Source organism: Peromyscus maniculatus, chromosome 8 (genome assembly GCF_049852395.1).
Source record: "Peromyscus maniculatus bairdii isolate BWxNUB_F1_BW_parent chromosome 8, HU_Pman_BW_mat_3.1, whole genome shotgun sequence".
NCBI classification, from domain to species: Eukaryota; Metazoa; Chordata; class Mammalia; order Rodentia; family Cricetidae; genus Peromyscus; species Peromyscus maniculatus.
This window is the reverse complement of record NC_134859.1, coordinates 62,601,845-62,628,684: the sequence shown is the minus strand read 5'-3', so window position 1 is coordinate 62,628,684 and position 26,840 is coordinate 62,601,845. Positions and strand designations below refer to the sequence as shown.

The window sequence follows — 26,840 nt, the reverse complement described above, 5'->3', positions numbered from 1 at the left end:
GTCAGATTATATAAGTATTTATTGTTAATAACATTTGTGTCTTATTTTGAAACTCTTGTAGAGAGCTTGAAAGGAACAAAGAAATGAAAAATATGTCCACCTCTTGATTACAGCATCTATTATCATTTTGTTGCCAAAAGTTTTCTGTTCCTCAGCAACAACAACCAAAAAAACTTGCATAGCATTTTGTATAGTTAGGATGACACTCAGTTACCTTCCTGGTTTGTTTTATAGGCCCAAAAGCATTTCGTGAAGCAGGGCTATAGTATACCATAAGTGACTTTTTAAATTTTAATTTTAATATTTGATGTGTATGGATGTCTGCTTGCATATATGTTTATGCATCCAGCACATGCATTGCCAGCAGAGGTCAGAAGAAGGTTTGGAGTCCTAGATTCTGTAGAACTGGAGTTATGGATGGTTGTGAGCTGCCATGTGGATGCTAGGAACCAAACCCAGTCCTCTGGAGGAGCAGCCAGTGCCCTTCACTGCAGAGCCATCTCTCCAGGCCATAGTGACTGTTTTATGATTCTTACACTTTATCCTTGCAGGTCTTTGTGCATCATGATGCCCCCAGTTCTGTGCTAATAGTCTTTGATACAGATAACCGGATATTTGGTTTGCCAAGGGAACTCGTGGTAACTGTGTCAGGTAAAGATTTTCAGTTTTTAGTACTTAAAGTTAAAACCAGTTCTGCTGTTATGCTTTGAGAGTGGCTAGCCCTGACAAACACCTCTAGCTGATTGCTTTTTCCCTAGAGTCTATTTATCTAAGCCTGTTTTCCCCAAGCTCCTGTCCTATATGTTCTCCTGGTTTGCCCCTAACTTCTGCAGGCCCATACTCAAGTTCACCTCCACCAAGAGACCTTGACTCATTACTCTAGCTAACACAGTAGCCCTGTTATTATCTCTACCCTATGTTTTTTTTCCATTATAATAGTCATCACTGATACCATACGTATCTGTCCACTGTACTGTCTACATTTAATGTCCTCCACCAAAACAAAAGCTCTAAGCAACAGAGAGTTGATCTGCATCCCCAGACCTTCGCGTCATAGTCAGCACAGTTGATCTTACTGGGTATTGTTAAATAAGCAAATGTTGCTCTGTATCAAGATCACACTGGCTGCTAGAACTTATGTTTTTCAAGGTCCAGGAAAGAGGGAACATTTCCCAGCCGGGTTAATGTGCCATTGTTTGAATTACTGAAAGGTTAAGGGGGAAACACATGAAAAACAGTGTTCCACTCCACTGCATCTGTTTGACACAGTGATCTTCCATTCATTTCTTCATTTGACTTGGACTTAAGGCAAAAGCCCAAGCTCTGTTGCAGGGGTGGGGTTCTCCGGTAAATCTTGGGAACATGGTGTGGTCACAAGACCTCTTGTGGGGTTCTTAACATTCTCATAGGAACCTGGCAAAATACAAAGAACTTGGTGGGTAAAGGCACAGGCATTGGATTCAGCCATGGGTGAAATCTAGCTTTGCCAGCCACTAGCTATTGTGAACTCAATTTTTATTTCATGACTATTATTTTTCTGTTGTTGTAAGACTGTTGTTTTGGTAACCTTGTATACAAGTTTAAAATAACAGAGAGCTTAAAGCAGAAGGATCACTGCAAGTTAGAGGCCAGTCAGGACTACATAGCAAGTCTCACCCTGAGATACAGTGAGACCCAGCCTAAACAAACAAACAAACAAACAAATGATGCCAGTGAGATGGCGTAGTGGGTAGAAGCTCTTGCTGCACAAGCTGATGGCCTGAGTTCAATCCCCGAAGCCCACAGTAGAGAGAACCAACGTTTACAAGTTGTCCTCGGACCTCTATATGCACACATGTGTGCACACATATATATGCACACATACACACACAATATAAATAAACAAAATGTAACTATTTTTAAATTCAAAAAAAGAAAGAAAAGAAGAAAGAAAGAATGAACAAACAATCTGGGGAGCTGGGAGTGCAGCTCTAGGATTGCCCTAGAATCAATCCCCAGCCCAGGAAAATAAAGAAAGAAGGAAAGAGAGAAAGGAGATGTAGGGAAATAACACTAAAGTAATTACAAGTTCTCTTGAGGTAGTAGGAATGTAATGGTTTGCTCATTGTTTCCCAGTTCGCACCCTGTGCATGTGCTGCGTCTAGGATAACAGGGTGGTTTTTGTTGAGATCCCAGAGATTGAAGCCCAGGCTTCCTGCCTGCCAGGCAAGCAGTCTACCACAGAAGAACATCTCCAGACCAAGCAAATTGCTCCTAGTTGCATGAAATTACAGTAAATGACATATTATTTAAAGGGCTCTGGAGGTAGTTGCTTACTCATAACGCCCTGTGTGGTCTTGTTGGACAGGTGCCACCATGTCAGCATTGATCCTAACTGCTTGCATCATTTGGTGCATCTGCTCCATCAAGTCTAACAGACACAAAGATGGCTTCCATCGGCTACGGCAGCATCATGATGAGTATGAGGATGAAATTCGCATGATGTCCACTGGCTCCAAGAAGTCCCTCCTAAGCCATGAGTTCCAAGATGAAACGGACACAGAAGAGGAAACGTTGTATTCTAGCAAACATTGAAAAACACGTTTTGCATATCTCCCTCCATAGGCACCAAGCAAAGTGACAGCTCCTCTTGGGAGACTGCAGTGAGAAGAAAGATTCCTTCCTTCTACAAAGAGCTTTGGGAAGTTATCCTGCTAAACTCCTATTCTCTGAATATCATGGGCAGTTTTGAACTTCCCTTCCTTAAAGTACTCTTAACCTTTTCTAAAAATCTGATTTCTATTTATGCAGCAGAAGATGGGACAGCCACTTTGTTTTCCTTTTTAATTTAAGATGAGCTGTTCAGAGCTTATATAGTAACAGCATAAAGCCATCTAGTAGATGTTGTATTTTGTACATCAGGTATTTACTAGTGGCTTTAGTTTTGTTTCTCTTTACTTTAAAGGCCAAAAGAATCTAGAAACATTAAGGCAGGGACACCAGTCAGACTCTGACATAAAGCTTTAAAAACTCGAGATATTTCTCCATCTACTGAGGAGTTCTCTTCTCCAGTTAGCAAATAGCTGGGGTTTCTCTTATTCAGGTAATGGAGGCTGGATGATTCTTAAACATATATGACATTAGAAAATGGAATAAATGGGCTTCCGTATTTATCTTTCTACCTGTTTCCAAGCTGGATCAGAACTGGTGGGCTGTGCTCTAAGCAGGATTTCACTACCTCTCTTGTAAGGTTTATCAAAGCTCTAAATATCCTCATCTTAAAGGGGAACACTCACTGGCTTTGCTGTGGAGGCACCAGGTGTCCCCATGCGTAGAGGTCAGAGGGAGACGGAGCAGAAGTAAGGACTTGCCTGTCTTAACTTGGGAAAACCCACAGGTGCTGCTGCTTTATCTGTGAAGCACTCGTTCTTCTAGGAATGCCTGTTCCTTAATGTTTCCTAAATCAGCCCCTTTCCGTACTGTACACCTACCGTTTCCAGATGACCCCACACCTAAAGGCCCCGAATTCTACTGATGAAAATATCTAGGAGTGGAAGAGACCTCCTTGGACATTCTTAATACACCTGGATCCATAATGTCTACACTTGATGCTCCAGCCCAAGCCTTCACCGTGTGATGGCATACTGTTATAGAAATACTGTGGCCTTGTGTGTACAGGCCTCTGCAAGTCCTAATGATTCCTTTGACAGCTTTTTTTTAAATCAGGCGATTATGTTAAAATTTTCAGTTCAAAGCTTTTAAATATGGCTCCCTCCATCTAAAAGAGTCAACTAAAGGACTGCCGTGTGATGGGACAGTGGTGTGAAGGTGTCCTCTTCACTGCCAGTCAGGCAAAGACCTGAAAGATTTGCATTTTATTGTGTCTCTTAATGCTGTTCAGTAGAATGATGCTTTTTGTAAGTGTGAGTCTTACCAATGACGTAACAGTTTGATAACTTTGAATGTTTTAATGGCCAAGTTGCTGCTGAACTTATACTAAATCAGGGGATCAAAAAACTAGCTCTTACCTTTCCAAACTGTATTCATACCATTAATGTATCAGTTACCCCAAAGCCTCAGCTCACCTTGGCCACTCGGCCACATTGGTGAGGAATGCATCAAAGTGGCTGTATGAAATCCAGATCTTGGTTCATGGAAGGGAATAATGAGATCATGATATTTGTTAGGTGTGGTCGGTTAGGTGGCTTAGGTTCAGCCATTCTGGAATTAGTGCTGGTATCAGCAGATCTGAACCCTTGTTTTACCATATGAACAGAACAGTTCGTGGAAGTTAATATTAGTGAAAGGCACATGGTTTCATTTCTTCTAATAACACTTTGTGTTTTTCTAAATGATGTGTATTGCTCTTTTTCAGCTTTATTTTTCAAAGTGCCAAGTCAGAAAACCAACAAGGGGCTTGTGGCTGGGCCCTGCTCGGGACATTACAGCTAGAAACCAAGTTCCTGTGACAGCCTTTGCTTTACTAGTGTTGGTGTTCACCAAAGAACACCTTGCCGCTTGTTCTCGGATTAAGTGTGTCCTTAACAGTCCATCTCAGTGGTCAGAGGCCATGCCTTTTAAAGTATGTGTGGAATTTTTAGAGGTGAATATACAGAATAATTTTTCCTGAAATGAAACCCAAATTCTGCTCTAAGTTTCAAGTCTTTGGTGAACGTCTAATGCATTGAGCTGGAAAGCCAGCCCTTTCCACCCTCTGTTACCTGTGAACATGAATGTACACGATCCATGCCTACTAAGACTGTGTTCTTAGCCCTGCCTTCTTTTGTTTGTGGATCTAATCGAATGTTGGACCGCTTTGGCAGCAGAGGGCACTGAAGCCATATGGGATGGGGAATGCATTCCTTCAGTGTTTCTCCTGGAGACTTGCCATTTCTGTAGTCACGGACCCAAGTGTCACAGTATTAGGAACTTTGCCCCAGTCTGAGATGTGCCTTTCCTTTGCTCACAGGCTTTGTTTTGTCCTGGTGATGAGTTTATAAGCCTCGCCTCCCTGCTCCTTAATAAAGGCTACATGATTGGTAGGTGATGTTTAAAGTGTCTGCCTGTGAGGATGCACTTGTACTGACAAAGATTGCCAAGTGTATCTGGTGGAACTCTGGGTGGTGATGGGATCTGATCCAGCGAAGAGGACTTTCGGTCCTCACTGAAGGGAACTGGCTTTGGGACTCTGTCAGCCTCAAGGAAGGAAACATTGTATTTTTGGCTCAGTGATTAATCTTTGGTGATTTCATCTGAATGAGATTTGCTGAATTAGTGAATATTAAATTTAAAACTAATTATGAGTGGAAAAATAAAAAGGTAGTACTTATGTCTGAACTTGCTGTGTTTTTGAGCTAGCCCCAGGTTACCAGAAACCAAGACTCGCTACTCCATTGATTTCTACTTATTCCCAGCATTAAATATGTTTATTGTCTTGTCACACTCACACTTGTGCCAGGTTTTATCCCTGCTCTCTTAGAAGCTTCTTGGCTATGAATCTGTCATGGTGTCCTGTGATGTGGGTCTCTGGCGGGATTGTTTTACGGTAGCAGCCCGGCATTTTCCCCAATTTTTCCTTTATTATTACTAAAATTCCACTAATAGTTAAATATTCAATGATCTTTCTGTATAGCAACTTGTTGATAACTTTAGGTTTCTGGTTAATTTTAATTATAGCAGGTTTTGGGGGAGAGGGTGAGTAGGGCCTTTGATTAATGTCAATTGAATTTGGATTTCTAGTTCTTGAAGAAAACCTTCCCAACACCCACTTCTCTTTTTATATTTGGCAAAAAATTCATTAATGGTTCCACTGACTCTGAGAATACTCCCCTGGTTGATTCTGAAAGTTGAAAGTAGGTTACCATTTTGAGGCAATTGGATAAAAATTATGTAAATATAGACAATGACGATGTTTATAAGTGGCATAACATGAATGTACTAGCTACATTCTGTGCTGCAGATTTTTTGGAGGTATGACATGGAATTTTTTATGTTCTTTTCACCTCTCTGCTTTCTTTCAGAATGATCCTCCCCAGCTCCCAAACCGCCCTTAGCTATTTCTGTGGCATGCCTGACACCCCTTCCTCCTAAGTGCTTTGGTCTTTGTTGGATTTCATGCACTGTGCCTTCAAAACAAAAAATTTAAAAGGAACTTTAAAAGAATTGAATAGTAGTTTTAAAAAGTTAATCTGTGTAATTTATGTGAAATCTAACTGTAATGAGGTCCTTTGTTTTTTATATATGTAAACAGATCTACTAATCCTGTATAAAAGTTATTTTATGATGTTTGTCTTTCTTTGTGTGTTGTCTCATAATCTTTATTCAAAAACAATAGGCCAAAGAAAGTTACTGCTCTAATTTTGAAAGTTTTAAGTTAAGTTTTTCTACCTGACTTAAGTAGAAAACAGTACCAAAGTCAGAGAACAGGGAGTCACCTATCCAATGTTCTTTCTGTAGGAATTGACAAACAGGTTTTGTTTCAGAAGTGACGGTATCACGTAGCAGCCACAGTTGCGTAGCTCGCCCAGAATGATGTGTTCAGCCACTCCCCAGAAGCACCACACACAGTAACAACCCAGGTTTTAACACTGTGCCCACTTCACATCTATTCTGTGTGCTGTCCTTCAGATCAGGAAAGCACGAGAGGTTTATAGACCCATGTTAAACTTGTTTGTTAAAATTATGGTCCCTGTTCCAGGTGAAGCCCATTTAGAATAACCTGCCCTGATGTCAGGCGTGATGGTGATAAATTTAATGTCCCCTTGTTATTTAACAGGTTTCTTCGCTATTGCTGCTCTACTGAGTTGGGAAAACACTTATGTAAACAAGCATGGGCTGTGCCGACAGGGAACTCATAGTTCAGACTAGAGGAACAGAAATGACATTAGACTGTGCTTCGGTAGCGTTTAGCATCTCTCAGTAGAAAGTCTCCTGAGCAAGTGTGGAGAGGTTTCAGCCTGGCCCAGCCTGGGATTGATGTCCTATGCAATGTGACCTTGAATTTCAGGACTCTCAGATCAGGCTCCGAGGCTCGTTTTCATGTTTGTTAAGTCTTCAGTAGAATGACAGTGTGGGTTGATGAGGTGGAGTTGTCTCAAAACTGGATACCTGGAGTGGCCAGTGTCATTTTCCTTCATCTGTTTCCTGATCCACTTGAAAGGACTTTTCCAGCAATATAAACAAAGCTCTTTTAGAGGTCATCCTTTCAGTTTAAAAGACATTTAGATAGGACAGTTTGCTGGAACTCTCTTCTACCATGTGGGTCAGTAGGTGGTCTGGAGTGTGGCAGACATTTTAATTTTCCAGACGCTTCAGACTGTCCTTAGGTGAGATTAGGTTGTCTTTACACTTCTTTGGTAAAAGCTTGTTTAACTTTGAAATCCTGTCCTGAGTTTGACCATTTTTTTCATGCCTGAATCCAGAAGTCTTTTGGTTGGTTTTATAAACACGGTCTACCAGTTGTGTTCAGTTTTCAGATGTCTAGGAGCTGTTACCAGCATTGTGAATACAGTAGTCACTGCTCAGACGCTTCTCAGTTATGAATAAAAGCCAGCATGCAGATCCGCATGTCCCATTCTCACTTCCATTTAAAATCCTACTGCTGATTCTCTATTACTTATTATAAATGTTAAATAACGATGCCATCAGTGACCTAAAACTTAAAAAGCAATGGAATGACATTTAAAGTTACAGTTTCCACCAGCATTACCCAGTAATAGGTTTAAAGCAAGCACGCTACTTCTTTAGTACTTTTGGCTAGGTCAAATGGAATTTGGTTCCCTGGTACAGTGTAAACAAATGGGAATGAGATGAGCAAGAATGACAGGTTGGCCTCAGTGGAATAGAGTGAGGGAGAAGTGTGTGAGAGTCGAGTGCAGTTTTGAGGCTCTCCTGGAAGAAGACTGAAGACACAAGGGTACAGGTTTCATGAATAGATTGAAGGATCGTAGTAATTAAAAGAGTCAGTATAGCTGGGCATAGCGCACGCTTTTAATCCCAGCACTCAGGATGCAGAGGCAGGCTGACCTCTATGAGTTCAAGGCCAACCTGGTTTATATAGTCAGACCCCTTGTCTCCAAAGGCGGGGATAGGCGTAGAATGGATACCTCAACTTTAGTACAAATAATGTATTCAAATAGAAGAGTATGAAGAGACCAAGATAAAGTCAGAGTTGTAGTGGAAAAGAAGACTGATAGTTGTATAAATTTAAGGTGGACCATTTAGAAACAAGAGAATAAACACACTGTTGATAACATTGTTCATATTCTAGGACTGTTATTGAGCTTGAGCCAAAGTGAAGGAGGTGTGAGGGAAGTTTAGGCTGCTAGAGCAGAGCTGAGGGTGTAGCTCAGTGGTAAAGCAGTGGCCCACCATGGAGAAGGCTCAGGGTTCATGGTTCAGCCTGAGCATCACCACCTGTTAGAATTCCAAGTGTTTCCCAGGACTCCAGCATCTGTACACACTGTCACTTGGGATGATCATATTGTTTCTGGAAGAGCCCAGTGTCAAACAAGCTTTTGGGTTAGGATCTGAAAAGACATAAGGAACCTAGAATTAATCCTAAAGACAGTATGGAATGAGTGAGGTGTGGGCAGGTTATGGTAATGACAGGATTAGAGGATTGCTGGATTGGGGAAAATAACTTCAGGAGGGTTTCGGATAGATGAATCTGCAAAGAGAATGCAGAACTGACTGCTGAGTTTTAATGTGGAGGATGTGGGTGTTGGAGGGGTACAGGGAAGGACTCTGTACTGTTTTCTCTCTAACAGGACTTGAATGGTGGCACATTTGAGGAGGAGCCGGCATAGGAAGGAGGATGCCTAGAGCCTGGCCAGCTACACAGAGCTCAGTTTCTGTGGAAGGTGTCTCCATCATAGAGGCAGAGGGGACCCCACAACTTTTTCACCACCGTAGGAACAAATAAAAAAGCTTCTCTTTGTTTCGGGTGTTGGCATTATCAAATGCTATAAAACAAGAAACAAAAGACAGTCAACAGGGACTATCACAAGAAACTATAAAATAAGAGACTTCTGGAAACAAGATATGAAAAATAAATTTAGAGAGTTGTTTTGGCCAGAAGATAGACTTGTAGACATTCTTAGGAGTCTTAAGAAATTTGAACTAGGTGGTGGTGGTGGTGGTGGTGGTACATGCCTTTAATCCTAGCACTCTGGAGGCAGAGACAGGCAAATCTCTTGAGTTCGAGGCCAGTGTAGTCTATGAGTGAGTTCCAGGACAGTCAGGGTTACACAGAGAAACCCTGTCTCAGAGAGAGAGAGAGAGAGAGAGAGAGAGAGAGAGAGAGAGAGAGAGAGAGAGAGAGAGAGAGAGAGAGAGAGAGAGAAAAGAAGGAGGAGGAGAAGGAGGAAAAAGGAAGAGGAAGGGAGGGAGGGAGGGAGGGAGGGAAGGAAGGAAGGAAGGAAGGAAGGAAGGAAGGAAGGAAGGAAGGAAGGAAGGAAGGAAGGAAGGAAGGAAGGAAGGAAGGAAAACTCATTCCCAACAACAAACAAACATAGACTGAAAGTCTACTTTCAAAATACTGGCTGATGCCTGAGGAAGGAAGGAAGGAAGGAAGGAAGGAAGGAAGGAAGGAAGGAAGGAAGGAAGGAAGGAAGGAAGGAAGGAAGGAAAACTCATTCCCAACAACAAACAAACATAGACTGAAAGTCTACTTTCAAAATACTGGCTGATGCCTGAGTGATTCCAACATAGAATATGTTAATACATTCTTCAAGGATGAAGATGAACTTGCAGATAGCTGGAAACACTGTCAGCAGCCTGGCTGTCTCCCAGTATTTCATTTCAGAAAAATGCAAAACAGAAAAGAGGTGGGCGTGAGGGCACACACCTGAAATGTCAGTAATCTGAGGCAAGAAAGCAGGAAGACCCCTAATTTGAGGCCAGCCTGTCTCATAGCAAGAACCTGCCTCCAAGAAAAATGTATATAGAAACCATATGCTTGATATAATATGAAAGTAGAGAATGTCATAATCAAAATTGAACAAGATGAAAAAAATAAACATCACAGCATGTCCTTGCTAATACCCCTCTACCCTTACCCCCTCAGTGGCGCCACCAGGCTGGGAAGCGAACTGAGAGGAAGACAGGAATGCCAGCAAATGGATGTGCCACTCCAGTGTTGATCTAGAATTACCGCCAGACAGACAAGGCTGTGCCATCTGAAGGGTCTGATAGCGCTGTTGACAGTGTCCACTTGCAGCCCAAGGAATTTTTATACAATCCTGGCATATAAGAACAAAGAGTAGATATACAAAGCAAGCATCCAGTGATAGTCAATCATAAAGAATTTATTTTAATTCTTTGGTACACATAACTTCACCATTAAAGATGAAAACACTTACATGCTAATGAGATAAATACACTTGTCTATTTTTATTTTTGGTTTTTCGAGACAGGGTTTCTCTGTGTAGCTTTGCGCCTTTCCTGAGACTCACTCTGTAGCCCAGGCTGGCCTCGAACTCACAGAGATCCACTTGCCTCTGCCTCCCAAATGCTGGGATTCAAGGCGTGCACTAACACTGAACTTTATAACATAGTCTCGAATCTGAGCTGGGTGCTTCAGGCAGCTGTCATTGCCTTTGTGTGGTGTGATGTCATGCACAGTGCAAAGTCTGGGCCGTGTGCTCGAACCAAAACTCATGAAGTACTGTGAGAAGACAGGCAAGCACAGCTCCAGACACCTTGGAATTGCTGCACACTTTATTGGGGTGGGGAGTGCATTTTGAGTCAGGGTTTTTCTGTGTAGCCCTTGCTGTCCTGGAACTCACTCTGTAGCCCAAGCTAGCCTCAAACTCAGAGATCTGCCTGCCTCTGCCTCTGCCTCCCAAGTACTGGGATTATAGACACGTGCCACCACCACCTGGCATATATTTGATTTTGAATTAATTCTTTTTTATATGATTATTCCACACCATTTTATTGATTGATTTTTATATTGTTCGCATTTGTGTTTTGCCTACACGTATGTCTGTGTGAGTGTGTCAGATTCTCTGGAACTGGAGTTACAGACAGTTGTGAGCTGCCATGTGGGTGCTGGGAATTGAACCCAGGTACTCTGTAAGAACAGCCAGTGCTCTTAATCACTGAGCCACCTCTCCAGGCCTTGGATCAATTCTTAGTGATGGCATGTTCAGAAACCTCTTACCACTGTCAACTCTATAAAGCATATGTTGGGTTGCTGGGCCCATGTAGAATCACCATATGGTCTAAAACATGTCAAAGTGGAGCAGACCACAAACTGGAGAGTCAGGGCTTCAATGTAAGCCTGATCTGAATTGGCTAGGTGTGACTTGAGGGCATCTTTGAGATGTAGCTTCTAATGAAGCGTAGAACACACAAGGAGAAGCACCCTTTTGACAATTGGGGATGAAAGAAAAGCAAAAGGCATGCTTTAGAATCCTGTCAGATGAGAACTGCAGAGGTGGAGCACTTTCTACCCTGTCACCAAAACCGAACCACTATGGAAGTAGCTGGACTTTTCTCTGTGACAAGAAATCTCTGCATGAAAATAAGATATGGATACCAGGGGCTGGGAGTTGGCTCAGTGGTTAAGAGCACTTGTTGCTACTGGAGAGGACCCAGGTTCAGTATGTAGTACTCACATGATGGCTGACCATCCCTAACTCCAGTTCCTGGGGATCTGACACCCCCCTCCTATCTTTGGACACCAAGTGTGCATATAGTGCACATACATGCAGACAAAATACTCTTACATATAAAATAACTTTTTTTTGGAAAAAAATCTTTTAATTGCAGATAATATGATTATATATGAAAATACAAAATAATTTACAAATTATAAATAATATAATTTAGTTCTACTTGTAACTCTGGGTAGACTGAGTTGAAACAGACTTTATTAAGAGCAATTACAAAAATTGGGCTGGGCATGATCACACACACTTCATCCTAGTAGTTGGAGAAACAGGCAGGTATACCTCTTTGAGTTCCAGGCCAGCTTGACCTATGTACAGATTCAGGACAGCCAGGGCTACTTAGTGAGACCCACTGAGTCAAAATAAAAAAAAAGTTGGGATAGGAAAAATAAATACACACTAAAGAATTGGTGAACTACTAAGAGTTTAGTAGCCTAAAGCAAGTGAGTTGTGAACAGGATAATAAAATGTTTGCCACAGGCATTTGCTGTTTCCTACATGGAGTTAGGAGAAAGAGTGCTATCTACCTCTAATCCCAGCACTAGGGAGGCAGAGCCAGGCGAATCTCTGTGAGTTCAAGGCCAGCCTGGACTACCAAGTGAGTTCCAGGAAAGGCGCAAAGATACACAGAGAAACCCTGTCTGGGGGCGGGGGGGGGGGGGGAGTGCTATCTAACAGCAGAGAAGCCAAGCAAGAGCAGAGCACCCAATAGGTCGGGCCTTGTCACTGACTGACAATTGTGTGAAGTTTTGTTTGTGCTCTAACAAATAAAGCTGGCCTGGAGATCAGAATGAAGAGCTAGCCACTAGTTAACCTCTAGGCCAGGCAGTGGTGGCACACAGCTTTGATCCCAGCACTTGGGATCTCATGCCTTTGATCCCAGTACTTTAGAGGCACATGTGTTTAGTCCCAGCACTAGGGAGGTGGAGACAGGAAGTGATATGGCTGGGCAGAGAGAGGAATGTAAGGTGGGAGGAGGCAGGAGCTCACCCTTTTCGGTCAGAGGATTTGGTAGAGGCTCTTTAGTGGCTGGCTCCTTCACTTCTCTGATCTTTCAGCATTTACCCCGATATTTGACTCTGGCTTTTTATTATTAAGACCAATTAGTGCTACATCTGGCATCCAACTTTTTGGGCATGAATTCACAAAAAAGCCTCTTGCCTGTGGCTTTGCAGCCACCAGGACAGGCTGGAGCTGCATGAGGCCGGAGTCACTACCCCGCCTAAGGTTTTCCTCGAGCCTCTGAGTGAGTTGGGATTTTTCAGTTGTGGCCTCTCTGCAGCAAACACCGTAGGCTTTTGGACTCCAAAACCACAGGAGTTAGCAGCTTTCACATGTCCCCTTTGCAGATGGCAGGCTCTCTGGCTTCTCTCCCAGGGGGTTGTGGGCTTTCCCTGGACCCCCTCCTCAGGCTGCTGCCACACTAGGTAGCTGCCTTGAAAACTGCTCAGGCTTCTATTCTATGCAGAGCAGTCAGTCCCACACTTCACTGTCATCTGAGTCGTCATGTTGGCAGATCTGGTGAGACAACTGGGAATTCTTAAAGTGGGAAATTAGTTAAAAGAGGGACTCTTTTCCCGCATTAAAAAATGGGAAACACGATTACAATGGAGGGAGTTAGGTCTCTATATGATAATACTTTGGCCAGTTTGGAAATGGAGCAATTAAATGAGAGGACAATTAATTTAGGTGGGATTTACATGATGTCAATTATAAATGTTATCTGTTTGATCATTTTTGTTTTATCATTAAAGTTGGTTAATATGTGTGCCAAGATAAAAGTTTTGGGAAAACTTATTAAAACAGATCATAGAGATATTCAGACCCAGACAGAGAAATTTAAAGGAGAACCAATCTCAGCATTGCATTATAAGGTTAGAGAGGAACAGCCTAAGGTTTTCAAACAACCAACATTAATTTATCCAGTAACAGGAATTGCCAAACGATAGATATTCCCAAGGCTGTATAAGAGCTGAATGGACTCCTGTGCAAATGTTAGATTTGAGGAGATTCAAGGAAGTGATAGTCTCATATGGCATGCATTCACCTTTTGTGAAGCAGATGTTAAACTCGTGGCCAATTTGTAATAGAATTATACCTCAAGACAGGAGAGACTTGGTTACAGCAGTCTTGGAGCCTGGTCCTCAGTTACAATGGAGGACCTGGTAGAAAGATGAAGCTAAGACCATTGAACAATGAAGTAGGGCTAGAGGCATGGAAATCTCCCAAGACCAACTTCTTGAAGAGGAAGATTATGCTAATGTACACAGACAATCTCTATATGATGACCACACCCTGGCTTTATGCCACACAGCAGCCTTGAATGCCTGGGACAGAATTGAAGAAGTAGAAAGAAAATTGAGCTTTTGAAATTGCTAATGCATGATGCAAAAGGATAATTGGGCCACTAAATGCAAGATCAGTACCTTAGAGGAATGGATCCTCGAAACAGTCAATATTGAATCTCATAACCACAATGATGCTTGGGTAGGAGAGGTGATTTCCATATGTTTGAACAAAAGTAGTAATGTCAAATGTTTCAATTGCAGTAAACAAGGTCACCTACAAAGGGATTCTAAACAGGACATTCCTAAAACCAATGTTTTTTCTAAGAATAATCCCAACAGAAAGCCCCTCCCTTCTGGAGTGTGCAGGAGGTGTGGCAAAGGCAGACGCTGGAATAATGAATATAGATTAACAAGGGACAATCAAGGTAATCCTTTGCCATTGAGAAACACCTTGAGGGGCCTCTCACAGGCCTCCATGTCAAATTCAATTCAGTCATTTCCTATCGTCATGGAGGAAACTCCTTCCCAGAGCAATTAAAGAACCTAATGCCTATTGTAAAAAATTCATACAGCTCTGGATGATCGAATAGCTATAGAAGAGAGAACAAAAATTTCAGGAGAAACTGTAAAGTGAACATTTTGGCAAACTTCTATAAATGAACAAAGACCAAAATTAAAAAAGAAATAAATGACATTGTCATTGAAGGTCTTACAGACACAGATGTGGATGTAACAATAACTGTACCAGAATCTTGGCATCCAAATTGGGCTCTTCAGGAGGTAAATGTTCAGCTTTTAGGAATTGTTATCTCAGGTGAAACAGAGCATTTGATGGGTTGAATGCATAGGGCTAGAAGGACAGACAGGAAAATTAAAGCCATATGTGGCTAACATAGCAATGAATTTATGGGGACATAATTTGTTACAGCAATGGAATACTCAGATTAACATTCCTCTAATCTCAGAAATAAACCATAAATTAGCATATGTGTCTGGGGAAATATTAGAAGGTATTATAAAGAATAGTCACTGATCATTCAGGTTGTATAAGAAAAAGACACACAGCTGCTAATCTTTCAAAGGCACCAACAGCCCTACCTTTAAAATAGTTAATGTATAAACCTGTATGGGTTTGAGTAATGGCCTTTAACATCAGAGAAATTACAGGCTTTAGAACAGCTGGTACAGGAGCAGCTAAATGCTCAGCATATTCAAGAATTCTTCTGTATTTGTTATTAAAAAGAACTCTGGAAAATGGAGAATGGTAACAGATATAAGAGCTGTTCATAAGGTGATTTAGCCAATGAGCTCTCTACAGTCTGGAATTCCTTTGCCTTCCCTGTCACCTAAAGAATGGCCTCTTATAGTTATTGATTTAAAAGACCATTTCTTCTCAATACCCTTACAAGAAAAAGACTGAGAAAAAATTTACTTTCACGGTGCCTACTTATAATAATTCTCAGCCTGTTAAGAGATATCAATGGAAGATTCTCGCACAGGGACTGTTAAATAGCCCCACCCTGTGCCAATATTTTGTACATCAGCCATTGGAAATGATATGTAACAATTTCCTCAATCTATAGTTACTCTTACTAGATGATTCAAATATAGATACTTTAGAAAGAATGTTTGGAGAAGTAAAGAAAATTTTGCCTTGTTGGGGATTACAAATTGCTCCTGAAAAAATACAAAGAAGAGATTCTATTGATTATTTAGGATATAAAATATGTCTACAAAAAAATTAGACCCCATAGGTGAAAATTAGGAGAAATCGATTGTGGACTCTTAATGACTTTCAAAGATTGCTAGGAGACATTTCTAATCTACAGCCCACTACTGGGGTAAAAAATGATGAATTGAGTAATTTGTTCAAAACCTTAAATGGTGACAAGGACTTACATAGTCCAAGAGAATTATCAGCTGAAGCTGAAAGAGAACTGGCTTTGGTGGAAAAGAAAATACAAGATGCACATGTGGATTTTTTGGATCCAGAGCTTGATTGCATTCTAGTTATTTTACACTCTACACATTCTCCTACAGGAACATTAATGCAGGAGGAAAGATATTATCTTGGAATGGATCTTTTTACCACATAAACAGAGTAAAAAAATAAAAACTTATGTGGAAAAGGTCTCTGAGTTGATTCTAAAAGAAAAATTGAGACTTTGTCAATTAGCAGGAATATACCCAGCAGAAATTGCAGTAACTTTTACTAATGATGAAATTGACTCATTATGGGCAGAAGATGAACACTGGCAAAAAGCTTGCAGTAATTTTTTTTGGAGAGATTAACAACAAATACCCCAAAAGCAAAAGAATTAAATTTATAAAAGAACTGACTGGACTCGTCCTAATATTGTATAGGGAACTCCAATTTCTGGAGCCCCTACATTTTATATTGATGCAAACAAGTCAGTAAAGGAAGGTTATAAATCAGGAAATTTAAGTAAAGTGGCTCAAAGCCCTTATGATTCTGTCCAAAAGTCAAAATTATATGCTATTCTGATGGTATTAGTGAATTTTACAGAACCTCTTAACATAGTTACTGATTCTCAGTGTGCAGAAAGAGTTGTTTTACATATTGAAACTGCTGAATTTATCCTGATGAGTCAGAATTAACCTCATTATTTATTCAGTTACAAAAAATAATCAGGAATAAGAATCATCCCATAGATACAACACACATCTGATCCCATATGGGTCTGCCAGGCCCTCTGGCACAAAGTAATGAAGAAATTGATCAACTATTGATAGGAAATGTGCTAGAGGCCTCAGAATTTCATAAAAACACCATGTCACTAGCAAAGGTTTGAAAAAAGATTTTTTTTCATTACTTGGTAAGAAGCCAAGGAAAAAAGGAAATGTTTACTTGTTCTTTATACAACCAAACTCCACTACCTGCAAGAAATAACCCAAAGGGTACTCAAAGGAATGAAATATGGCAGGTAGATGTGTTTCATTTTGTAGAATTTGGAAAATTAAAATATGTACATCACACCAATGATACCTATTCAGGATTTCAATGGGCAACTGTTGAGTTCTGAAAAGGCCGATTCTGTAATCATGCATTTGCTAGAACCTTTGGCCATCATGGGAATACCTGTACAAATTAAGACTGACAATGCTCCAACATATGTCACTAGTAAAATAAAAAATATTTTTCTTATTACAATATAAAGCATATTTACAGGTATACCACACAATCCTATAGGACAAGCAGTTATAGAAAGATCAAATAGAACTCTAAAGGATATGCTAAATAAACAGAAAGGAGCAATAAAGACCCCCAGAAATAGACTGCATAATGCTTTAATAACTGAATTTTCCATTGGATAACAGACAAAAACTACAGAATTAAATCAGGCTGTATACTTTAAAGATGTGTTGACCTCAGAATGGAAACCAGGATATGTGTTGAGTTGAAGAAGAGGTTTTGCTTTTGTTTCCACGGGAGAAGAAAAGCTATGGATACCATCAAAATTGATAAAGGTTCAATATGAACAAGAGAGACCTCTTAATTAGAAGAGATTATAGTTCATCAAACAACGTGGCCATTCAATCTAGACTAACTTTATGACTAACAAACACTTTTCATTTGATCAGATATAACTTGCCAAAAGGGAACCTCCTCAAAATTAGGACTGGGGAAGGGTTTTGTTTTTGTCTTTTCAGGAGAATGAAGGCATCCAGCTAAGGAATCTGAAGACCACTGGACAAATGAGACATGTGAAGGAAAAGGACAAATCATCCAGAAAAAAAAAATGTCCCAAGAAAAAGAGTATATCGGCTTATTGGTATATCACATCTCCAACAGGATAAAATTCCATAAACCTTCCTAAATGTTTGTTTCTGCTGTTCTCTACAACATATAATGCAAAAAAGTCTTTTTGTAGTCTCAGTCCAATTGGAAATTAAAGCTGGCTTTGGAGTTGGAGTGTGGCTCTCTCTTTCTCTAAACCCAAGCATGCTTGTTGAAGGAAAATCCAAAATCTCTGTCTCATGTAAGAAGAGCCACCTGATATGGGACAGAAGAAAACCAAAATTAAGGGACTATTCTATTGCTACTAATCTCATAATCCTTTGGTTTTATTTTGACTCTTGAAAACTTTTCTTAAAGTATAAATATTATAGCAAGATTTATAAGATTTATATTTATAAGATTAATATGTATATGTTTAGAACTTTTTGTCATGATATTAATGGTCATATAGAGTACTAACTAATTTTAGAAAAAGGCTTCATCTAGCTTCCTGTACATGATTTCAGGTTTGCAAATATTGACCTCTTTGAGATCTGATGCATATGACTTTTAAAATGTTTATATTTTCTGCAGTGAACCCTGGCCATGCCTAACAGTGACCTTTGAAGTCCCCAAAAGGATGATGGGGCCCCACAATGACGATTCCAACAGGAATACAATAGCACCACTAAGTTGAAAAACACCACCTAAAGATTAGCTTTGGACTACTAACTGCTCAGGAACATTTTGAGGTGGCTAGCTGTGATGATCCAGCCTCACAGACTACTCTAGCCAGGACTTGAGACAAGCCTTGCACTTTCCCATTATGCAAAAACTGGATAAAAAAATTGTGCAGCTACTTCTCCCAGGACTTAATAATTAACCCAATTTTTTCTTTTCAGGAACCTTTAAAGATGCTAGACAGCAGGAAGTAAATTTAAGAACATGACACCTGCCAGACAGTGGTGGCGCACGCCTTTAATCCCAGCACTTGGGAGTCAGAGGCAGGCAGATCTTTGTGAGTTCGAGGCCAGCCTGGTCTACAGAGCGAGATCCAGGAAAGGCGCAAAGCTACACAGAGAAACCCTGTCTCGGAAAAAAAAAAAACCAAAACATGACACCCACATTCCCAAGAGGTAGAGTGGTTGGTTTTTGGTCTTTCATTGGGCTATGGATATCTGTCATCGTTTAGCGTGGTTGGTTATAAGTTATTATTGGTAATGGTCAGGAAAAAAGTTGAACAAAGGAGATTAGATTCAAAATTCTTGTTTTAAAAAGAAAAATGGGGGATATAGATATGATAGGATAAGGGTACATTATTAAATCTACTTTTAAACAAAAAAAAAACAACTAATAGTCTTAAATATGGATTTTCGTATATTGATACAAATTTAAGGTTATTTTTGTTAGAACATATTGTACATACGTTTCTATTCTTGTTCAAGGTATTGTACCTATACAGCTCATTTAACAATGTAATGTAAATTTCTAGTCCTTGAAAGTTATTATTACAAACTATTTAGGATAATAAAGAAATTCAGGTTAGTAGTTAGCCACCTATTAAAATCATGTTAGGTATGTCTTCAAGGTCAAACAGAGATATATTTTTAGATAGGCAAGTGGTCTTCAAACACTTCAGAGATCTACAGAATATGACATTTAAGATGATTTAATAACAGGGTTTTTTTTATGACAATGAGACATGTCTGCTCCTGAAAACACCAATCTACTTCAGAGAAGATGACGGGCATCAAAGAAATTCCACATGGACTTTACTTTCTTTGTGACAAAAGTAAGCCACTGGGCAAGAAAGTGCTCTTGCCTCAACTGCTAACAATATATTTTCCAAATTGGACAAGCAGAACACAAAGAAAGTGGCTGCCAAACTTTGCCAAGGCAAGGTGGGATAGCCCTTCAGAATATCCTGCTTCACAGGAAAGTCTGTCAGATATGCTAGACCTGTAGGCCAAAGATGGATACCCCAATGTTACAGAGGAATCTTGGGTGACTGTCCAGGCAGCCAGATGTTTCTTTCATTTCTCACAGTTTTTAGAAGTCACTTGCTTGCATTTTCTGCTTACTTGGGTAATATTATTTCTTTCTTGGGTCTCTGATAGAATTGGAGACTTTATAGTTATAGTTTTCCTTATGAACATATTCAGAAAAGAAATTCACTCAAGAAATGTAAAGTGTATAAGGTTGAGGAACATAAAAAGTTAGTTTGGGGTTGGTAATGCAAGTTAGGATTGAAAGTAAATTAGGTACAACACTTTGCACTCACCAAGCTATGATAGATAATGGAGTATTTTCTCTGAATTTGTCAAATGCTAATGGACTAGACATTGTTAATGTAATTATTGCTTTTCTGATCATTCAGCATTTACCCCAACATCTGACTCTGGGTTTTTATTATTAAGGCCAATGAGAATTCATGCTACAGACAATAGTCCAGCATGTCACGCAGTGGACACAGGTAAACCTGCTTTCTGTTAGAAAAGGAAGAGCTTCACAGTAAAAGTAAGGGCTAACCTAAAGCAATCAACTTCCACAGAGAACCATACCTGGTGCCAGTTCCACCCACAGTGGATTGAGCTGATCCGTCCCTACTCCAACTGTCTGTAAGAGACAGGTAAATTCTGGGTCAGAGAAATGACTCAGTGGGTGTGGTGGTTTGAAGTGGAATGGCCCCCATGGACTCATGGGTTGGAATGCTTGGTCCATGGGGAGTGGAACTATTAGGAGGTGTGGCCTTGTTGGAGGAAGTGTGTCACTGTGGGGACGGGCTTTGAGGTCTCATATATGCTCAAGCTACACCTAGTGTGGTGCACAGTCTTCTCCTGCTGCCTGGGAACAAGATGTAGAACTCTCAGCTCCTCTTTAGCACCATGTCTGCCTGTGTGCCAATATCCTTCCCTAAATTGCAAACTGAAACCATCCATCTCAAAAGGGGTTGGGGGGAGATGGGGTAAGGAGTGCTGGGGAGCAGGGGAGAGAGCTACTCTGGCTACCTGAATGTCTGAAGCCAGGGAAACCTAAGTGTCCTGGGATGTGAGCAAGATGAATATCCAAGGTGTGGCACCCAAGCAGTAAACAAAGAACAGAGGCATCTAGATACCCTGAGAACTCCTATGGGCCAGCCAGACTATAGGTCTATAGCCCCAGCTACTCTGGAGGATTAAGAGTTCAAGGCTTTTAGGGTACAGAATAAGTTCAAGGCTAAACCAGGCAATTTAGTGAGACTCTTGTCGCAAAATTTGAAGTTAAAAAGGGCTGGTGAGGGAAGGGGAGGTGGACATGGCTCATTCAGTAAAGTGCAAGCATGAAGACCTGGTTTGATTCCCCAGCGTGCACATAAGAATCTGGCTGAGGCTGCACACACTCTCAGTACTGGGAGGGCAGAGACAAGACGATCCCTTCGGTTTGCCGGCTAGCCAGTCTAGCCAGATCAGTTCAGTGAGAGATCCTGTATCCAAAAATAAAGCAGACAACTGAAGAAAACACTGACTTCAACCTCTGGCCTACACACACACACACACACACACACACACACACACACACACAAGGGCTGGAGTTATAGCTCAGTGATAGAGCACATGCCTAGATGTGGAAGACCTAGGTCCAATGCCCAGCATTATAGGAAAAAAATCCACTCTATCTGAGATCTGAACCCATGTGGCTACCTGTTCCAAAACCAGAAGTATATTATGGAAGAGGCAAAAGTTACTACTAGGGATGTAGTTCTTCTGCCAAGCCAAGGAATACCTCAAACTATTGTACCTTGCTATCGTATCATATCATATCATATCATATCATATCATATCATATCATATCATATCATATCCTACATTCCTGAAAACTTTGATCAGGAAAGACTCATAGAACACTGCAGATTATCCCCTGGCACTCATACTGCATCTGTAGGTTTGTCCAACATGAACCCCAATGCCCTGGTGAGACCCCAACAATCTTAGTGACAGCTTCGTAGAACACACCCAGCACTAGTGCCCGTTTCCTTGACTCTTTCATGGGTTACAGTGTTGAAGATCTGCTGAGCCAGGCATTAGAGGATGCCATAATCAGTCAGGGGGCAGAGTCCTTGCTGTTTGTCTCATGTGATAGAGATTCCATTACATGATGATTGTATAGCCTTTGACTCCTACACCTTACCTACAGGCAGGATCTCCTCCTAGTCTGAAAGAGAATCCAGCTTCCCACCTTTAACACATCATTTCCTGTGGTGGTTTGAAAGAAAATGGCCCCCAAAAGGGAGTGGCACTATTAGGAGGTGTGTCTTTGTTGGAGTAGATATGGCCTTGTTGGAGGAAGTGTGCCACTGTGGAGGTGGGCTTTGAGGTCTCCTATGCTCAAGCTAAGCCCAGTGACAGAGTTCACTTCCTGTTGCTTGCAGATCAAGACGAAGAACTCTCAGCTCCTTCTCCATCACCATGTCTGCCTACACACCACCATGTCCCACCATGATGATAATGGACTAAACCTCTGAACTGTAAGCCACCCAATTAAATGTTTCATAAGAGTTGCTGTGGTCATGGTTGTCCCTTCACAGCAATAGAAACCCTAAGACATTTCCCATTCGTTCCCCCTGCCAGGGTTCATCTCTCAGGTCCTCCAAGCTAGGTAGGGCCTTTCCTGGGTCCTAAATGGCACACTCACAGTGTCTCCTCTCCTTGCCCCTGAGGTGTGAGTTTGCTGACAGCGAAGCTCCTGTTGGGGCTGGCACACCTCTGTGCTGCCGAGCTGCCTGGTGTGGATCTTTGGTGCATCCAAAGAAACAGGTAAAGAGCTCTCTAAAGCAAACATTCTGAGTTTGGCATGGTCTAGTGCTGGGAGCTTTGATTAGAGATATTTTTCTAAATCTCTTGCACACCCTTAGAGTAACTGGTTCTGTATTAAAGAACTGCTATGTAATGATGCTACATATTTGTGTTGGCGTTTCTATGTTAGAAAAGTATAAATGCTTATGTTACATGTTAATGGGGAGGAGGGTCTAATAAGGAGGTACTGGTCGGGGAATAGCTCTTTGCTTCTCATTTTCAAATTAATGAAGTGTTTTCAGATGACTGGGTTTTGTGAACCTCTCTATGGGAAGCCGTACATACTCACCCTGAAGCATGAAAAGGAACTCTCAATAGACTAAGGAGGGATAGGTTTAGAGGCTTCCATGTCTTCTACTAGATAAATGAGATTGACCTGAGCATTGCTTTCTTGTCACACATGGTGTCCACACAACCTGGTTTCTATGTGTAAATCTGTGTTTGAAAACCCTACCTTTCAATGTAGACAGAGACTGTAGGAAACCCAATGTCAATACCCTGTTGTCTCTTCCAAGAAGACACTCTGTTGGAAAGTCATGGCACATTTTTGAACAGTTAAGAAAAGCTGTCTGCCAGGGCTCCCTTCAGGAACACCTCAAGAAATCTTCAGTTCAGCATTCCCACTAACAGCAGTAAATACGAGACTAAGATCTGTAGAATTACAGATTATTAAGGTTATTAAGTATTACAGATGATTAAGTCTGTAGGAGCAGATCCTCTAACTCACGAAAAAATACCATGGATTTTGATTCATTCTTCTATATTGCATGCCTATGTTTGTGTGGCATCTGTGCATGTATATATGCATGTGTGCATGTGTATAGGCATACATACATGTGTATGTGCATGTGTACACTAGAGGTTCCTGTCAAGTGTCTTCCTCACTGCTCTCCTGGTTCTCTTACTTGAACAAAGCTCACTGATTGGCTAGCCTAGCTAGCCAGCTTGCTTCAGGGATTACAGGCAAGCAACCACACTTGCCTGGCATTTACGCCAGTGCTGGGAATCTGAACTCAGGTCCCCACATTTGCGCAACACTTTAACCATCTCCCCCAGTTCCTGGTTCATGTCTCTATCTCTAGTCTGCATATGGACGTTTTTTTGCTGGTCTTCAGCTGAGGTCTAAAGTGCCATTGGACTTTAGGCTCGTGCACAGCTGCTGTGGGGCTCTCCCCACCTACCATGGGAGAACAAACTCAGAGGCCTAGTAACGAGGGAACATGGGCTCATTTAGAGAAAACTATGTTTTTCTAATATGTTATTACTTGGAAAGACTTCATCGCCTCCAGCAAGACTCCACCTCCTAAAGGTTCCACAACCTACATAGCACCACCCACTGGAGACCAAGTGTTCAAATACATGACTCTGTGGGAGGACATTTCACATTCCAACCATGAAATTTATAATACCTAAAATATTCACAATACATTTTTAATCTTTAATTTTCTATTCTGTGTGAGAGATAATTTGTGTGTGTGTGTGTGTGTGTGTGTGTGTGTGTGTGTGTGTGTGTGTGTATACATGCAGATATGCATGCATTTGTGTCCGTGTGGAGGCCTGACATGGATGCTGGATGTCTCCATCAATCACTCTCCACTTGATTTTTTTTTTTGTTTTTGTTTTGTTTTGTTTTTTGTTTTTTTGTTTTTTCGAGACAGGGTTTCTCTGTGTAGCTTTGCGCCTTTTCCTGGAACTCACTTGGTAGCCCAGGCTGGCCTCGAACTCACAGAGATCCACCTGGCTCTGCCTCCCGAGTGCTGGGATTAAAGGCGTGCGCCACCACCGCCCGGCTCCACTGGATTTTTGAGACAGGGTCACCCACTGAACCTGGAGCTTCACAGGTTCCACAAGGTTGGGGGCTGCCAATGAGCTCCTGCGATCTGGCCATCTCCCCACTCTACCCCCAACACCCACACTAGAGTTACAAATTCAATCTACTATTCCTGGCTTATTTATTTTTAACATAGGTGCATGGATGCTAGGGAATTCGAACTCATGTCCTTGGGCTTGCTTTACCAACTGATGCATCTTTTCCCCACCCTAAAATACTCAAGACACATACATAGACAGACATATATCACTCATACACCAAGACCCCAGGAAATGTAAACTAATGAAAGAGCACAACCAATGGACTCCAACATCCAGATGTCAGGATTATCTGACGAAGAATTAAAAACACCTATGATGAAAACAATTTGGAGAGCACTTATAAACAAACTCTTTTGATTTTGCTTGTTTATTTTGTTCTCTGAGATAGACTCTTTCTACTCAGCCCTGACTGTCCTGGAACTCACTATGTAAGCCAGGCCATCCTCAAACTCAGAGATCCACTTGCTTTTGCCTCCCAAGTGCTGGGACTAAAGCTGTGCACCACCACACTCGTCTATAAACAAACTTGCAACAAATGATGTTTCAGAGTCTCAGCAGGAAATTGTGTTCACAAGGAAAAGAACGTGAGGATGTGAGTGCAAGTTTTCAGATCTGAAAAATTCAATAATTGAAATAAACTCACCAAATAGGTTCAGCAGCGACATGGAGGGGGCAGAGGAAGGACCCAGTTGTTTGTTAACCAACGTGTAGACAGAAGAACGGATATTCTCCAACCAGAACAACGGGGAATAGAGTTTTAGAAATGAGTACTGGCGGGCATTGGGGGGGAGAGGGCTCAGTGTTCTGTCTGAAGAATGATCTGCAATAGCCATGCTCTTTTCAAATGAATGCGCTTTTTAGGTATACAGCAAGCGGAAGTAAAAGAATGAAACAGCCAACAGGAAGGAGGTAGTAGTTCATGAGATCAGACACTTACGTCATCCAGCAGAAAGCAACTGCGGAAGCCTGGAGAACAGAAACAGTCGGTTGGAGCCTCTGATCCACAGAAGGGCTCCAGGAAGAAAGTCTTCTCTTAGGTCACACTGCCAATGAGCCGTCCCCACCACAGGCGTCTTTATTCTGGGAAGGTGAATGGGAATGATTGGCCCTCCAGCTGTGATCAAGGTCACAGTGTTTAGACTCAAACACGTTACTCTCTTCTGTTCTCATGGACATGGTATTTTGACTCTTTGGGCCATTTTGCTGTTCTACTTTTCCCTCCTCAAAGGACCAGCCAGCCAGCCCATCCCCAGACGGGGCATCTGATGAGACACTTTAAGAGAGACATTCTTGGGTATGAAGTGTGTGTATGGGGGGGGGGCAGGAAGTGGCAACCCTATGTCCACAGCCAGCTTCTCAATAAACAACACATAACCATTTATTAATATAATGCATATGATACTCAACCCGTAAAGTGCCTGGCATACAAGCATGATGTGAGTTCAGATCCCCTGCACAAACATGAAAAGCCAGGCAGAGCTGCCTATGTCTCTAATCCCGGCACGGGGCAGCAGAAGTGGGGCTTGCGGGCGGCCAGTCTAACCCAATCGGTGAGCTTGGGTTGTGGGCACATTAGGAAAGGGAAGGAAGCAGTTAGCACACCCTTGCTGATTAGAAAGGAGACAGAAGACTGAGCTCTGCTGTAGACATAAGGAAACCAGGGAGTGGAGAAAGCCTCACATGCTGGGGAGAGGAAGATGGGCACAGGTGGAGAGGTGGAATGAGGCAGAGCCTCTAGCTCCGAGAAAGGAAAATGCTGACTGAAGATGCCTTTTCCCCCTTGAGACAGGGTTCCATTTATCCCTAGCTGCGAACTTCCTACGTAGCCGTGGATGACCTTAATTTCTGATCCTCCTATCCCCACCTTCTGAGTACTAGGATTGAAGGCATGTGCTACCCCATGTTCTGTTTACGGAGTGCTGGGGATCGAACCCAGAGCCTTTTACATACATCTAAGGCAGGCATCTTACACACTAAACTACACCCCACCCCCCAAGTGCCCAAACATCTAGTTAGGGGGACATGCGGGAACTGTGAGTGTCTCTCCTCTCAGTCACCTGCTAAAAGGAGGAGCAAGCCTAAGACGAACGAATCGAAGGTGGAGGCCCTAAAAAGAGAGATTCAGGCCGCGTCATAAGCTAAACCGAAGTTTTCTAACGTGCCACTTCAGGCTGTAAAATAGCGAACTGTCCACCAGGTGGAGCTATCTACGGAGACTCGCACGTCCCATCAGCCCTGGCGCTCTGGGTGGAAGGAGGCGTGGAGGTGACTCTCTGGCCCGCAACGCCTCTACTCTCCCGTCCCGACTGACGTTGGGCAACAAAGATGGCGGCGGGGTCCAGCAATTACTGGGAAGGTGAGGGCGAGGCCTCCGGGTGGCTCCTGCCGGTGCACAGGGGACTGAGTGGGGCTGGGTCTTGAGGAAGGCAGCAGAGGGAAGAGACAGACCTCAGGA

At 41.9% G+C, this 26,840-nt stretch overlaps 2 protein-coding genes and 1 long non-coding RNA gene across 5 annotated transcripts in view; 2 read left to right on the top strand and 1 right to left on the bottom strand.

The window, feature by feature from the left end:
- The window catches only part of Cpd (carboxypeptidase D), a 70,387-nt gene extending 64,125 nt beyond the window's left edge, over nucleotides 1-6,262 (top strand). The window contains exons 20-21 of the mRNA XM_015996208.3: nucleotides 552-651; nucleotides 2,348-6,262. Coding sequence (XP_015851694.3) covers nucleotides 552-651; nucleotides 2,348-2,574 — 327 coding nt within the window. The 3' untranslated portion in view covers nucleotides 2,575-6,262. The remainder of the gene's footprint in view (nucleotides 1-551; nucleotides 652-2,347) is intronic.
- Nucleotides 2-26,674, bottom strand: LOC121831366 (uncharacterized). The gene is made up of 4 exons (XR_006074740.2): nucleotides 26,443-26,674; nucleotides 25,323-25,465; nucleotides 8,350-8,507; nucleotides 2-1,413 (listed from the first exon to the last, which is right to left on the bottom strand). It is a non-coding gene; the product is annotated as an uncharacterized LOC121831366 (long non-coding RNA).
- Nucleotides 26,299-26,840, top strand: part of Gosr1 (golgi SNAP receptor complex member 1) — a 34,985-nt gene continuing 34,443 nt past the window's right edge. For 2 of the 3 annotated variants that reach the window (XM_015996209.3, XM_042282422.2), the window contains exon 1: nucleotides 26,586-26,741. In XM_015996209.3, the coding sequence (XP_015851695.1) occupies nucleotides 26,711-26,741 (31 nt within the window). In that variant the 5' untranslated portion in view covers nucleotides 26,586-26,710. Of the gene's footprint in view, nucleotides 26,742-26,840 lie in introns of all 3 variants that reach the window. The other variant, XM_006977422.4, reaches the window with a different exon arrangement.